At 40.7% G+C, this 16,840-nt stretch overlaps 1 protein-coding gene across 1 annotated transcript in view; it reads left to right on the forward strand.

The window, feature by feature from the left end:
- Positions 1-16,840, forward strand: part of cadm1a (cell adhesion molecule 1a) — a 488,723-nt gene that overhangs the window by 436,952 nt on the left and 34,931 nt on the right. Inside the window, 1 exon segment of the mRNA XM_022196138.2 lies at positions 8,235-8,267. Coding sequence (XP_022051830.2) covers positions 8,235-8,267 — 33 coding nt within the window.

Here is a 16,840-nt window from a genome sequence, read left to right on the forward strand (position 1 = left end):
AATTTCCCATTAAAGGGACAGAATAGAGAACTTTAAAATCTGTTAGAAACCCGACACATGGCTCTGAAGTGCTTGGCAGGTGTAGAAAGTAGCATGGGGAATGACTAAATTGCTGTTTTCACCACTAAATAAATCTCTAAATGGAGATATCTCGCTCAGCCAGCTCCTGCAATTAGGACATATTATTAATTTCCACTTACCGTCACCTGTCATTTTTTATGCTTGTCAAGCACCCACTCAGGAAGAGTTTTTCTGCTGCTTCTTCTTTACTTTCGGTTTCTTTTCCCGTGTCCTTGGCTGGTCTTTTCTCTGACATTTCTGTGTCAGTGTCGAAGGAAGGTTTTCCTTGAAAAGCAGCATTTTGTGCAGCTCACTCTCCTCAGGGGCAGCAGCCTATTATGTTTTTAGTGGCAGTCAGGGCCGAGCAGGTCTGCAGAGAAACAGGTGGACCCTTAGCAGAGCAGAAAAGGAATCAACATGCATCCTCCCGCTTATCCAGCCTCTCTTCCATCAACACATTATGTTTTAATCATTCCTTGATTCTACACAGCGCCCAACAATCGCACTTTCCCCAAACGAAGAAAATAGATAATAAATGTGTACCTGGTTCAAATAAAACAATCAGACGGCAGACTAGCACTGCATTTACCTGATGAAAAGCCAAGAACAGTGCTGAAAACCAGTTAATTTAACCCACGCTGAGCAGGACAGCAGAACCAGAGGGAGGAGAAGCAGACGTGCTTTACGTTTGTCAGGCTCTTAAATTACATAAACACCATCTGGTGAAGTGACATAAGAACTTTATTCATCTATATGCGCCTCCTCTTCACATTCTCCCGGCGTCTCTACACTGAGCCGGATATAATGGAGGCTTTGTTTCTGCTTTAGAGTCCTCGTCCTTTTTAGCTTTGGAGCCAGCCGGCGGACGCTAATTTGATTAAAGTCGGCAGCAACACAGTAACTGCAGTCATGTTCAGCCCGACGAGAGCATCAATGAAATTATAGTCCTCAGCATCATGGAAAGCAGCGGTCTGGAGCCCGACATATCTTCTTAATGTGAAGGTATATGGTCTTCTGGAGGTATTACGGCGCTGTGCAGTGGCCAAACGGAGATGAGACTCGTAAAGCCGGTCCAGGAGGTAATCCACTTCAACACAATGTTTGAAAAGAACCACAGTAAAGACTGATTTAAAACCATTTAGCACATAGTGTTTACTCACATTTAAACTCCATTACAGCCCAGTGACTTCATAACGTAAGTTAAGGAGCTCATATTACTCTTTTTGTGTTTTTGCCTTCCCTTCAGTCTGTTATGTAGCTGCTTTGTTGTGAAAGTAAAAGATCTGCAAAGTGACAAAGATTATACAAGAGCCAGTTATTCTCTCCCACAGAAAACACCGCTCCTGAAACGCCTTTTCAAGTTTAAAGTCTGCTTTTTCTTTTGTGACTCATCTGCATCACCATGTATCACATTTACACCTCTAGTCTGGCTTTTTGTCCACCATTATCTCCTCACCAGAGAACTCTAAACCTTAAACACAGAAAATGTTCTGTCGGCTGCAAGAGTGAACACAAGACTCTTCACGCGCTCCTAACGTCTGAGGAACTGAGCACTAAGTGTGTTTATTTTTGATGGCAGCGTCCCCACAGCAATAGGAGAAGCCCTGTATGTTTGGTGTTAGCATTTTGCTCAGCTAGTGTGGCTAATCTTAGCATTAGTTTCCATCATGTGGCCACCAATCAGAACTAGATCAAAACTGTAATAGAGGGACAGTAAGGTAGGTCAGAGTTTCCTTTTATCAGCTGGTGTTCTATCATTCCCCAAAAGGACACAGAAATAAAATGGCCATGATGCAGTCATACTGGAAAAGCTAATGCATGAATACAATCTGCACTGTTTAATGTTGGGACTACTGCAGGAAACTTTCCACTTTCTGGGTTTGTTTTGTTAATGGCCGACTACTCTTAGTATTTTTTGAACATTAAAGCATGTAAACAAACTCTGGTAGACCCAGAAATAATATATTAAAGCTGCAGAAGAACATAATATGGGCTCTTCAAAATGAGTTTAGAAAACTGGCAAATTCAGCACAGTTTATGAATCTGGCATTTCTTTCTTTGGACTGTTACTACTGTGATTATCGGTGCACATGTTTGAGCAAAATTCAGAACTATGTATGTGCTTTAGCCTTTGCTTTGAGTATTTTACTGAGTCTCAGATAGCATATAAAAGGTGGAACATGCAGAACTCTGTATGCATGCTCTCATTTATGCTTTGAAAAGAACATAGTTTCGTTATTCACTTATTTACCTTTCATGACAGAGCTGTGTCAGTGCTGCAGAATGGCCTGGATGCACCTGATAGTCATTAAACTACAGATAGAAAACTAAGCCCAGGATGCAGCAGCGGTGCCCCAGTCAGCCGCTAAAATGCACACAGTGGAAGGGGAAGAGAATGATCCTGAAAATGCCTTCTTATACCCAGTCAATGGTGAGTCAGTCTAATGCTAGCATGCTAAATTTCCCCTAGTGGGACTAATAAAGGATGTTGTATTCTAAAAATAGTGTTATATGTTGAGGTTTAGCAGGTTTTTAAGATCCTAGTTTGTCAGTGAACTTGGTAGTTTTGCAGGTATTTTATGAAAAACTGTTGGACAAATTAAAATTTTAACACAAAGATGGTTAGACAGGAAAATCCACCAACTGACTGTGAAGGCAACATGAATATATGCACCGAACCTGATGCCATTTCCTTCCATGATTTGTTTTACGTATTAAAATATGTCAGTAAAAACTAAAACATTTCATCACCGAAGTCTTTAGCATTCATATGTATAAAACATAAGCACTCATTCAGCATAAATATGGATAAAACATCAAGAAATGTCCTCCAGTTGCTAAAATATTTCACATCCCTGGGAAACAAATTTCAAAAACAGTATAGATCTTGCATTTCAGTGCCTGTTTTGTTGTTTGGCTGTGAGATTTCCCTGTGTGGCAAAAAAAGAAAGGAAAAACGAGTGATCAGTATCTTAAAACGTACAAAAGCTTCTGTTGCTTTAATACCTCACAACCAGAAACACAAACACAATAAAAATGTCCTCCTGGATTTCTGATTTTTTTTTCTTACCAACATTCAGCAGTTCTTGCAGAGAGAAATCTATTGTTGGAAAGAAAGACACGACGGTTTCACTATCAGCAGAGCTCTGTGGGGGACGGCAGAATTGGAGGAAATGTAGGAAATCACAAACTAAAGCGCGAGTGGAGAAGGCAGGTCAGAGGATCTAACAAAAAAGTAATCTAACAGCCAGCGGGGACACCCAGCAGCCTGTTGGCATTTCCACTACCACGGGGTTCCACCTAATGCATTTCTGCCAATATAATTATGATTGGCACGCAGTTATCTCTGCACGTTGAGCTGGATTTCATGTCACAGTCGGTCACCAAAGGGCTCGTGGGAAGCATGGCAACTAGTCATGGAGCCGAGTCTGTGAATGTCAGGCGAGGACGCTTCCGATGTCTCAGTTGACCCGGAGCTAGACACGGTGGAAGAGGAGTAGCTGCTCAGAAAGGGACAGGCAATCACTCAGCGGCAGACGCATTGAATGGTCCCACATGGCGGCCACCCGCAGCGTAATGAGGGTTAGCGGTTAGCTGCCTTTCTGCTGGCTTCATTTTATGTTTGGATGCCAATGAACACCAGTAGCATAACTGTCCTCGAGTGGAGACGTGACAGAAAAAGTCCATTATCCTCCTCTATGCTAGCCCTGCTCTGTTCTGTTCTGCAGATCCCAGATATTATTGCTGGAGTGGTCTTCAAAAAAAACAAAAAATTGAATCCCATTAAAATAAAATACTCCAATCTGTCGTTGCCCCATTTTCTGCTAATATATAAAATAAAGACTCTCATTTTTCATTTTTATCTGTACTTGCACTCTCATGGACTTTAGAAATGTCGCCAGTCACTTAAAAATGCTGCGATTAAAATAATTTTAATCATTCTTTTCAAAATACACCTGGGTCTCTGTTTGGAAAAGTGCTTTGGGTAAAGGTAAAGTTATGTGCAGCAGCTCTGCCTGTGCACTTTAGAGTCTGTAAATGTTCATAATCTGGCCTCAGCTGAACAAAAATTACTGACAAACATCTATTAAAACCCCTTTAGGAAGGATAGAGTGATATTTGATTTGGTTTTATTATAAATATACTTTGTGTTTTCAAAACCAACACAATGAGAATCTTTAATTAAGAAATCACACCTTGTTTCTCAGGCGCATCCATGTAGGAGAAAATGAATCGTGTCATTTCATCTAGAAAGTCAGAACAATTAATATGCAGCCTTAAATAGCAATCATTATTAATAACCAGTACAGTACAATAACTTCGTTAGTTTTGCTGAATCCAGAGAGGTTAAACTGATGCAGAACAAAATCATTGTACCCACAGAAGGACTTTAAATACTAACTAGAAAAGCATTCGCAGAGCGCAGACCTCTGCGAGGCCATCTGTCTGTCTGTCTGTCTGTTAACAGCATAACTCAAAAAGTCATGGACGGATTTTCACCAAATTTTTACAGAATGTCCGGAAGAGCAAAAGTAACAATCGATTAGATTTTGGAGGTGATCCAGATCACCGTCTGGATCCAGGATTTTTTTGTGGATGAAAGATGGCTGCCATCTCAATTGTACAGAGTCCTTAAAAAAAATCCTGGATCCAGACGATGATCCAGATCAGCTTCAAAATCTAATCGATTGTTACTTTTGCTCTTCCGGACATTCTGTAAAAATCTGGTGAAAATCCGTCCATGACTTTTTGAGTTATGCTGTTAACAGACAAACAGACAGACAGACAAACTCCGATGATTACATAACCTCCTGGTGGAGGTAATAATAGATTCTGCAATCATGATCAGGAAGTCGATTGGATTGTTTGGGTGTTATTTTTCTATCCTATGAACTGAACATGCTCCAGAGTATATTTGATGTAACACCAGTGTGAATGAAGTAAAGTCAGGGCTAATTTAACTGTTTACCTCATGAATCTCACTGTGAATTAGAGGAACTTCTTTCGGTTATGGAGCAAACTACAATAGAAACACTCTGCAATATTCCTCCCAAAGTAAAATCAGCCTGTAGATCGCGCTCATCATATATAAAGTTGTTTCATTTTAACCAAACGTGCAGTGAAGCCGTCTGTCTAACGATGGTATCATTTAGCTTCGACACGCCTCAGATAATCAAGGACATTTTAGAAAAATGGATCCCGAGAGGCTTCAGTAATTCTCAGATGAACTCGGTGTGGTCTCACCTTGTGAGATCGCTCCACGCTTCCTGAGCTTCTGGCAGCAGAGCGGAGATGTCGCTGGCCTCCTGTTAGCTGTACGTTAGATCTGTGACTTACACCAACATCTGTCTGGGTCCTAACAGGAGATTTCTCACGTCTGCGGGGAAACGCAGCTAATGTTCAGAACTGTCCTGCTTTAATGTGATCGGCTTTTGGGTGTTTCTGCATTCCAGAAGAGTGTGCAGTTTGTTTCCTCAAGACCTGAATTTCCTTCTCAGCAGGCTGAAGGTCTGTTACCCCTCTGAACCCCAAGACCTGCAGACAGGACTGAGGCGCATGTCGTCTTTCAAATTTGCCACAGTTACACCTCAAAACTCTGCAAAAACAAAGCCAGTCATCTGATTTTCTGCTTTCCAACAGTTCTTGAATTATTTGAAGAATTCATCTCTGAGGTTCCTCTGGAGAACTCCTGAAGTTTCATCAAGATCACCGTGCTCTATGTATCTCCTAGAAAATAGCCAATAATAGACAGTTTGCATGAACCAGATTTTGTGAAAATCAGAAAATTCTGAGAAACCCTGAGTGATTCAGCTGTGACCAACAGTGAAATGACAAAAATTCAGGGAATTTTCTGCTGAACTGCAGGCTGTGTTCACAAGATAAAAGACAAGTCTGGAGACATCCTGACAATGGAAGTAGTCAAACGTCTACAGCGTGTACATTCACCATTCACCTGTAAGCTCTTGGAAAACGTGGATTCCAGTTTTTTTCTATTTTTTTGTAGTTTTGAACAATAAATTATCAACAAAATTCAACTTTCTTTGTTTCTTTTTTTGATTTACGGCATTATAAATGTGTTATTCTGCACAGGAGACATCTCTGAGTCCTCTCTTCTTGTCGCCATGGCGATGATGTTTTCATAGAAGTGCAGGAGAGTTTTGAAAAATGAGTAAAAATGTGACAGGAGCGAGGAAATGCCCAGAAACTGGTTGGGACTCAGAGGACTTATCAACACTCAAATCCATCTGCAAAATAGTCCAAAGTATTAGACGCTGTCAAGGATAGATGGAACGTCCTAAAATTATTCCCGGCGTCCCTGGTGTTTACGCAGTCCACCAACCTAATCAAGACAACTGCAGTCCAAATATTAGGAAAGTAGGTCACACAAAATCTCTCGCATGAAAAGTTTCAAAGGCACATTCAAGGGGATCGACATCATTAAAGAACCGAGTTCTAGATGTCATCGGATTTGAAGACAGTAAATGTAGTCCATGCTCAGGTTTCTGTTATTTTTTTATAACATAATATTTTTGCAACTTCATCAGGTCTGGTTGTGATTTTCTGTATTTTAAAAGCTGGTTTGACCCGATAAAAGTTGAATCCAAGTCTGTGGCTCTCAAGTGGGGAGTTGCAATGGAGAATTTTTTTAGCACTAAGCTTCAGTCGTTGCAAGATTATGAATTTTCAGCTCTGCTTTGAAGCTCATAAGAAACATGAACTGTGTGAAATGACCGTAAACTACACAGATTCATGTTAAAGTAGCTTCATGTGAGTATTATCCTCATGTTAACATCCATCCATCCTCTATACACCACTTAATCCTCATCAGGGTCATGGGGGTGGAGTCTATCCCAGCTGACCTACAGTAAAGGCAGGGCACACCTGGACAGGTAACAGCCTGTCACAGGGCTACACATAGAGACAGTCACACTCGCATTCACACCTACGGACAATTTAAAGTAACCAATTAACTTCAGCATGTTCTTGGACTGAGGGAGGAAGCTGGAGAACCTGGAGAAAAGCCACACATGTACAGGAGAACATGGAGACTCCATGCAGAATAATCCCAGGAAGGTCGTGACATGAACCAGCGATCTTCTAGCTGTGAGGCAACAGTGCTAATCACTGATCCACTGCGCAGCCCATCATGTGAACATGTTGCCAATAAAAACAGGATCCTCCAGTACACAGCTTCATACCCCAGATCATCTTAAATTCAAATCCAGCGTCTAAATACCAACCACAAACTTTGCGTAACGTTCTCGGTAAAAACAGTTGTTGTCTCGACCTTCCTGTTGACCAGCTGTGTTCCTGTCAGAGCTGCAGATGCTGTACAACAGAACAGATGTGAGTTTTATGCTGCCGACGGAGTGGAAAGTGCGTGTCGGTTCATCTAACAGCGTCTGAAAGGCGGCGAGAATCAAGCGGGAGCTGCGGCTGACGTTTTTAGTAACATTCTTAGAAAAAGGCGATCTGACAATCATGTCAGTTTTTTCTGAAACTCACATCTTCTGTTTGACATCAACACAGCAGCAGGATTTTACAGCAGATTGTCTCCAGCAGCTGCAGAGGAGGACGTCAGGGGTTGCTGGCTGTGGGCTAAAATGGAAGGTCGGCACCCTCAGGAGACGCTGCATTTAGATTTAAAAGTGGAAAAGCTTTGAGTTTCAAACTTGCTAATGGTGCTGGTGAATATCTCATCCGTACAGACGCCACACCAAACATCCCCTCAGTAAATAGTTGCTGGACTGTTTCTCAGGTCTTAAACTGTTAGATTAGGATGACTGCACAATCATTTCCTCTTGATAGTCTGTCATTTCCTCACACCAAAGCCGCCGACAGCACATGATAATAGTCTGTTCCGTATCTCCTGCAGCAGTAGCCACACTCCCCTCTGAGTGGAGTCCAGTGTGTGCAGAGGAAAGTGTATTTGTGCGTCGCTGTGGTGTATGCCAGCCTATGTTTATCTCTGCACTGCCTTTGGTTCCCTTTGATTTCCCTTAAGTCTTATGTCTTTTGTCATGTTCTGGTCTTCTGAATGCTTGCTTATGGGTGTCATTTGTTTTCTCCCCCCTACCCCGCTCCCTCCCTCCCCCATTTCTTCTTTATTTGCATGCTGTTCCTCCTGTTCCACCTCCCTCCACAACCGCCATGTCCTCTCCTTGTGTGCTCAGACACTGCGCCCAGCACTGAACCTGCAGCTCATGGTTGGTATCTCTACTTTCCTCTTTATGTATATTTGTCTCTGCAGCATGCCTTCTTTTACTGTTTCACAGCGATGCCAGGCCTGGAAATGTCATCGGCTGTTTATTGATCACACTGATCAGCCTTTGGAGTCAATTTACATTTTATTTTTGTTGCATTTACTGAGCCATTTATAGCATAAAAACCCTAAACATGTCTAATTCTTCTTCCTGCTACTGCACTTGCAGACTGGTTTCCACTAACTATCCAGTTCCAGCATTTCCCTGAAGGTCCACAGAGGAATGGAACCGCTCTGATTGTATCAGCAGCCAGAGACAATTTAGCGTGGAGGCAAAAATAGACCTCATTTGCTTGTTTTCATTTATTTGAATGAAGATGATACACATCAATTTCAGATTTAGCCTAATTTGCATCCCTTTTTTCATTATTTTTGGGGGGCTGCAGTCTCATGATTCATGAGCGCGCCGTGGCAAGGTTTTCGTTTAGCGCTCACATTGTCCCGTCAGAAATTTGAACCCGACTTCACTCGCTTGTCATAATGACCAAATTAGCACTGCGGAGCAGAAATGGGCCGTGGGACACTAATAGGCTCCTGTTTCTTCTCATTTAGTCCCAGAATTTTATTTGGGCCGATGAATCAGTTAAAGTTTCACACAGGTCAACAAGAGAAACGCACTAATGAAATTAGCAGGAAGCAGCAGACACACAGGGATTCCAGCGTTGCTTCGTTGCTAATTTAGCCTCACCTGTCATAAACAGAATACGTTTCTTTCCATGAAACAGTCAGAAGATAGGACCTTACTGAACAGTCTGAGGTGAATTATTTTGCCCTTTCATGCATTTTAAATTGTTTCAGGATATACCCCAAAAGACAGGCGATAATAATCTGATAGAAAGCTGAGATGTGTAGATATTTGTTTGATATTCCTTCAGTTATGTAACAACGGAGGCACTCTGCATCTAAACCCACATCCTTTGTTCTCATTTGGATTCCTCTCTGACTGTTTGCAGCAGTTACGTTTAGTGTATATTAGATTAAACTCCATGATTGGACCTGTCTGATGCTTTTCTCTGCAACTAAAACTCTGTAAGATCATTTTGAATTTACATGAGATGTAATCAGCTGCGTGTCGTCTTCATCCATTAGTCATGAACTCATCATTGCAGAGTTATGTTAACATCTTAGATATGTTAATATCCATGAAATGCAGTCATTGCATGGATATGAACTTATCTAAGCAATGATATGTTAATATGATCTAAGCAGAAGAAGCAGAACTGGACATTATGCTGGTTCCATAATGATGAGAGGATTTTATGAAGACAAATCAGACTTCTGTAAAATCTTTACTAATTAGAAAGAATAAACATTAGTCTGATTTCTAACCTCTGCTTGCAGGTTACTGTCCGTTAGTACTACAGGGAATAAAATAATGGCAGTTATATGCATGAGGCTGTATGCTCACATTCCCCCTAATTTAAGTCAAACATTATTCAGATTTCATGGTTCTGATTCCAACGTCCACATGCAGAATTACGAAAATAAATCTCTGCTGCAAGGACTTTATGGGGAAACATGTTAAAACATAATTTCATAATAACACATTTTTTTCTTGATGTAAAGGCTAATGTAAAAAAATAAAGTATAATCAAATAAAAAATGAGAGATCAGGATCACCTAGAGTGATAAAAATAAACAAAGAAAGATACGGACTCCATAGATATCCCTAAAAATGAGCAAGATACAGGCTTAAAAATACCATTTATTATTATTAATAGTTTTAGATTGAAACACATCTTCTGACTGCCTGCTTCACCCTGAAGAACTCAATCCTCCGTCTAACTTCACCTCCAGACCTCAGTTACAGATTTAATTTGTAAAACAGTAGATAATGTGATTCGATTTATGGAGGCATAAATGTAAACGCTGAAGAGGAATATGATGTATGTCAGAGTATATACATTCACCTGGACATGTTTTAGTAATATGGTGTAATTTATTCATGAACCAGAGGTCCTGGTTGGATGCCAGCAGCTGAAGAGCTCCTGACATGATGCTGACTTTCTCTCTCTGCATCCCATAAACAGAATTATAACTACAACTTTTATCAGAGAGACGCAGATGCTTTGTTCTCCCTTTTTGCGAGATGTGTTTTTAACATTTACGAGTTTTTGAGCGGCTGCCCCAGATGTTCTACGTGGGCTCGTAATCATTTTTTAAATGTTAGTAATTAACTGAGCGATGCATCATGAATAAGATGTTTGTGTTTACTTCTAGCTTTACTAGAAACTGTGGATGAAATGCAGTAAACACGTAGAGAGCCAGACTGTGGGCAGCTTTAAGAGTCATTTAAGAAGAAACTTATGATTTGAGCATAAAATCCCTTCGATCTGCTTCAGTTCAGTCCCACTGAACATTTAAAATAAACCAATCAGATGGTGTAAAGTGGAACGTATGTATTCTTCTAACAACTTCAAGATTAAACCAAGACTTAGAAATGGTGGAAGTTATGAATACGTATATATATAATCAATGTAGCTATTCATCTGTGTATTTGTTTTGCTGCTGCAGTCCGGCATGCAAAGGACTTCCTATCATGTTAAATCAGTTCATACCTCATCGTGTCCTTTAGCACTTCTGTGGCGTTGAATGTAATCCAGAGATTAACAGCTCAGATTGACTCAAACCAAAAGAGCTTTTGATGCTTTGCTCATCACTTCTGTGTCTCCCAGCAACTTTAAACGCATCATCACTGCAGCAGCAGCAGCTCTAAATGATCATTTACAGGATTACAGTGCATGAAAAGATTTTGTGATGGCATAAAAAGAGTTGAACATGTAGGTGTCACTGCTAAAAAAAAAGAAAACACACACAGTTAATAGTCAGCATCTAACCAATTAATATAGTAGATTCAGCATTTCTCTGCACAACAGCGAAAAAAAAGAGTTAATATTTGACTTAAATTCCCCAGATTAGCAGAAATGAAGAATATTGTTGCTCTGTAGCGGCTAGACGTGCAAATAAAGGAGCCGTTTCACTTTAACAACCTAAAATATACATATTAAAGACAAGAAGTTATTCCTGTTGTCCCCTGGGTTCAACTTTATGTAAATTATTAATGTAAAAATGGTAAAAAGCTTTTTACAGCCTGTCACCGATTTCACTTTTTGTTCACGTCTCCTGTTTTATGGAGTAAATGTAAAAGCAGCAGGTCTCAGTCTCTCCTGCCTGTTTAAGCGACCCGCTGCCAATCTAAACACCAGCTGACACTAATAACTGCATTTTACCATACATCAGTCTGATTTGTTCCAACAGAAGACAAAGAAAAAACTGTGGTTCTCCTAAAATATCTGAAAAGGGCAGAAGAACATGGGCTGAAAGCAGATGAAGGGATTTTCAGTGGATTGACGGGGCTTGATTAACATGCATTCATGCTGATTGAAGGGTAGCCATGAGTTCAGGTGTTGTATGGAATATTTCAACATAATTAACTCCTTTCATAATTTAGTCTGACTTGCGCTGGTGTAAAATCTGGTTTTCAGCTGAAATATCAAGCAACTGCAGCTGACAAACCATGGAATGTCGTTTTTTTTTCTTTCTCAGCCACACAATGAAGCTTTCAAACATGTTTAAAGACACACAACCTTAAATACAGCTCACAAAAGACAAATACAATCCCCTACATCCAATTAATCTTGCTCATTTTTTCTCCAAGGTTAAAACACATTTCTTTTCTCACTAGAATGTAAAACCATAATTTTCTTTTTAAGGAGGGAATGGTCTTACTGTGAGAATGAGGACGTTATGTAATCAAGGTCAGCATTTAAATCCAAGTGTTTGTCTTGTTCGTATTGGTCCAAAGGTGGACACCCACTCTTGTTCTCTCTTTGTAAAATCATGCATTATATTCTCGTTTGCTCTCCATCTAACATTTAAACTCAGCACTGTTGCAAAACTTGAGCTTTGACCAATTTAAATGTAAAGAATCACCAGTGTTGAAATGTTGCGTAAAGTGCTTCATTTTCAGCATTTTATTGCCCTGCTAGTAATAAATCAAGTTGTTTCACCGCAGCAGGTGTAAAACAAGCTGCAGAGTCACAGTTGTCAATAAAGTCCGATCTGCACACACCTACATGTCTAGATGAGAGGTCCATTAGCCAGCCAGTCGTGGGTGTCCAGCTAGAATCCTCAATACAGACGGTAAACAGTGAATCACTTTGTAATGACTTAAAGCCTTGATTCAATGAATATTGACACTGATGACTCAGTGAATGGCATTGATAATAACATCACTGCACCCAGAGAAATGTAGTAGGTAGGCTTTAGTGAAGAAAGTTTCAGTCAGATTCAGTTTTCTGTGTAATTTGTGCTGTTACAGTATTCCCATTGTTGGTTAGTTTTCTGATGTGGCCACCAGGTTTCCTACATGCAGTTCAAAGATGCAAAGGTTGTTTTGTTGAAGTCTTATAGGAAACAATATCGGTCTATTATGCCACACCTGTGCCCAAAACCAATGAACATTTAATTTCCCACCACTTCTGATACATATTTGTGGCATTTTCAAGCATTTCTTGACTCTTCATCCATCCATCCATCCCTCCCTTTCTGGTTCTCAGTGGCTAGCAGGTAATTCCACATCTTCTCCTAGATAACTCTTTCCAGCTACTCCTGGGGATCCCAAGGTATTCCCAGGTCACATGTGGTATGTAATCCCTCCAGGAAGATTTGACTCTAGTCCGGGTCTCCTCCCAGTTGTCTGGAAAACCTCCAAAGGAATGCACCCAGGAGGGATCCTATTCAGATGTTGGACCACCTCAGCTTCTTTAGAAGTGAAGGTGGAGCGACTCTAATCCCTAAGGCTGAGCCACCCTACGGAGGAAACTCATTTCAGCCTCTTGTACTTCATTCTTTCGGTTGCCAGAGAGAACTCATGACCACAGCTGAGGGTTGGAACGTAGATCAGCTGATGAATCGATTCCAGCTCAGCTCCTTCTTTGCTACAACGGTTCAACACACCAACCGTTACTGTTGACACTTCACCAGTCGGTCTTTCCGTTTCACACTCCAAGGAAACAAGATCCAGAGCTACTTAAACTCCTGTCCTTCAGTCATGCAAGGGAAATCTGGGCCAGATCTGACAATGTGGAGTCGCATTACGACCGTTTCTCTTTTCATGTAAAAACATCCAAATTTACCGTGTTGCTACGGCAACAGTGTTTCACGAAAACTCACAAGCTCCACGTTGTATCATCAAGAAGATGTCAAGGCTTTCCAGACCAAATTAGAAGAGGATCTGGTTAACCTGCAAGGACGAGAAAAAGAACAGCAACTGTAACTTCCTGTTGCCAGTAGGTGGTGCTATGACCCATTATTGGCATGTCAATGTGCTCATGGCAGAACTTCAGAATCCACTGCATCACTATGGCAACAGTGATTAACAGGTAATCACGGTTTTTATTAGCATTAATTTGCAAAGGTCTTAATGTGACACCCACCAAATCTGAAGTTGCTGTTATTAATTCTGCTGGAGGGAGAGGAAAAAGTTGCACCAGCATGGCAAAGTATGGTGGCGGACATCTTATGGAATCGCCCTGGAAGGTTTTTTCACACATCTGGAAGTGATACGTGTGCCGACAAAGCTTGACCCATGTAGGTGAAACCAAATGACCAGAGTTTCCAGGCACTGTAGCCCCTCAAAACATGGGGGTCATTTGGAAGAAGAAGTCACTGGAGAAACCAGAAGGTCTTTGCAGAACTTACCATGTCCAAGAGTTCCAGAAGAACTTAACATACCTATATCACATCCTCATTAAAGCCTGGGTCAGTGTTCTGTGTACTGTCCAGCTGACCTGCATGTTCATCCGCTGTTTGTTTCCGTTATGAGGATGACTTTGCGGATCCCAAAGCTGGACCACGATATAAATGCTGGGTCATTTCAGTTTGATGGTCGGCCACATCTATGTCAAGCAGAATCCACACTCAAATGGAAGACGAGATTCAGAGGATGGAGGCAGGGAGACAGCAGAGTTTATTGTGGGAAACTGGTGGTTAGTGGTGTGACCCAACAGACCCGCAGGTTAATCAGCCTAATAGGAAGAATCGGGGTCCAGGTCGGGTCAGAAAGTGACAATGCAGCGTTCAGACTGAGTTATAAATAAGCTACAGTAACCCTATCTTCCCCTCACTCTGTCTCTCACTTAGAAACACACAGATGGAAGCACCAGAGGCTGCAGGTCCTCTTTCACCCTGCATGTCAATAATCCACATTGGCCTGTAAAAGGTTTTAAAACAAGGAAAAGGGGATTTTATGTGCTGGATATCTGGTTTGTGTGTGTGAATGGATGAATAAGAGGCAAACTGTTAAGTGCTTTTTCTAAAAATACTCTATAAACGCTGCCGTTTGTGAAAATAGCACATTATTGATGTTAGTTGTAGCTGAACTCCAGCGATTTTCAGAAAGTTTAAAGAATGGTTATACCCCTGGATGAGCAGCAGAACCTGTATTCACATGCTGATCAGTGAAATAGTTTAAAATTAACCACACCTTTATACCAGGCGACGTCTTTCTGTGTTAGCATGTACACAGGCAGTGAATGTCTGACTTTGGACCTTTTCTCACTTTGAATCTGCATATAGAGCAAAAGAAGAACCAAACCAGCTACAAAAACTGTTAAAAGTGGCTGCAAAATGCGGCATTTTGTGATTTCTGTACATTCAGTGCATATTTAAGGCAGTTAAAGGTGATGCTACACAGCACATACTTAGGATTAAGGCTCTGCAGTGTCATAGTCTAAGATGAAGCAAAAACCTTTGCAATCCAATGCAAACATGTGTTAGAGCACATTCCTGATAGGGTGTTTTGAACAGTCTAACCGCTGTTTCCCCGGTGGTCTTAAAAATCCTCTCTCATAGTATTAAGTGTGTTTTGGCTTCCATCGATCATTTGTTCATCCTGGCCCTCATGTCTCACCTGCACCAATCACAGCATCCTCTCTGCTTCCAGGCTGGACCCTCATCAATGCTGACGGTGCAACTCAGATTTAAGACAACTTTTATGAGTGAGCAAATCAATTCGGAGCAAATCGTGTTTATCGCCCCATTCAAGAGCCGTGTAAAACTGAAACGAGTGGCCAAAGTTTAAAAAAAGCTAATTCATGTGTGTGTTTCCAGTGTGTGACTCCGAGTCAGCGCTGACCGCCGGCCTCCATAGATCCTCTCAAATGTTGTTGCCATGGCGATGCCCCGCTTTTCGTGACTAAAAGAGAGAGTAAGCCGAGACACTATAGAGCTTGAAGGCTCTTTCTGAGATTGTCCATTTCCCTGTAAAATAGGCGAGGTGAGGGAAGAGGCGTGGAGGGCAGGAGGGAGCAAATTAAACAGAAGAAGAGGCTCTGAGAAGAGCTGCAGTGGACTGGACAAGTGTTGAAATGGTTTGTTCTCATAAATTAAGCTTCAGCTCCGACCCAGAAACTGGAGAAACTCAGACATAATGACTGATTTTATTCTGCATGTGGATAAACTCCACTGCAGACTTATTGTCTGTTGACTAGCAGAAGCTCTGGATGCATCAGTTTTTGCAAGAGAACAGCAGAGTTCATTAAAGCGATGCTGATTCATTTTAGCCCTCTGAGCTCCAAACATTTTCTGGGCATTTCTTTGCTTCTCTCACATTTTTACATACTGTGAACTCATTTTTCACTTTAATATAAAATCCAGAAGCACCATAGAAACCATGACTAAAAGTAGAGAGAACTCAGACGTCTCTTATGTGCAGAATGGCACAATTACAACTCCATGGATCTTAAAATAGGAATTTAAAACATGAAAATGTAATTTCTTTGATGATTTATTTAAGAAAAAATAAACAACTGAAATAAACACTTTTCCAATTCTGTCCACAGGTGTTCCAAATACTGGAAAAATGTGACTCTGTATTCTACAGATATATTTTCCTACTTAGATTTTTACACATCCTGCAGTTCAGCCAAAAACTTCCAGATTTTTGTCACATGACTCCTTAGTCTCTGGTACACCGACGATTGCAGAATTTCTTGTTTTTGAAAGAATCTGATTAAAGCAAACTGTTTATTTTTTAATAGAAATTTTAATGAATCATGTAGAATGTATTGATTTTAAATGAAATATTTTGATTTCAAGCTTAGATTTGATGAATTTTCCAGACGGAACCGCAAATTACAGAGGAATACTTTAAAGACTGTAGAATGGTTTAAAACTGATGATTTTTTCTATTTTTGCTCCTTCTCACTCTGAAAAATGGTGTAATTTTGGTGAGTTTTTTTGCCAATGACTTACTTTTCAAACCTGTTTTGGGGTTCGAATGGTTAAAAGACAAAGCATACAAGTTATTAACAAAGCGTCAGTTTTAAAAAACATTTATAACTCCTTAACGAACATCAACAACTCAACGGTTTTATCAGGTTTATAGCTACAACTGTTGACTGTATCGATTAGGGTTTTAAGGACATAATGAAGTCTGTAAAGATTCTTAGATGCATTCAGGGTGCATTCATCCTCTTTCTGACCACTTTTGCCCTAAAAATGAGCTGGAGACAA

Source organism: Acanthochromis polyacanthus, chromosome 17, assembly GCF_021347895.1.
Source record: "Acanthochromis polyacanthus isolate Apoly-LR-REF ecotype Palm Island chromosome 17, KAUST_Apoly_ChrSc, whole genome shotgun sequence".
NCBI classification, from domain to species: domain Eukaryota; kingdom Metazoa; phylum Chordata; class Actinopteri; family Pomacentridae; genus Acanthochromis; species Acanthochromis polyacanthus.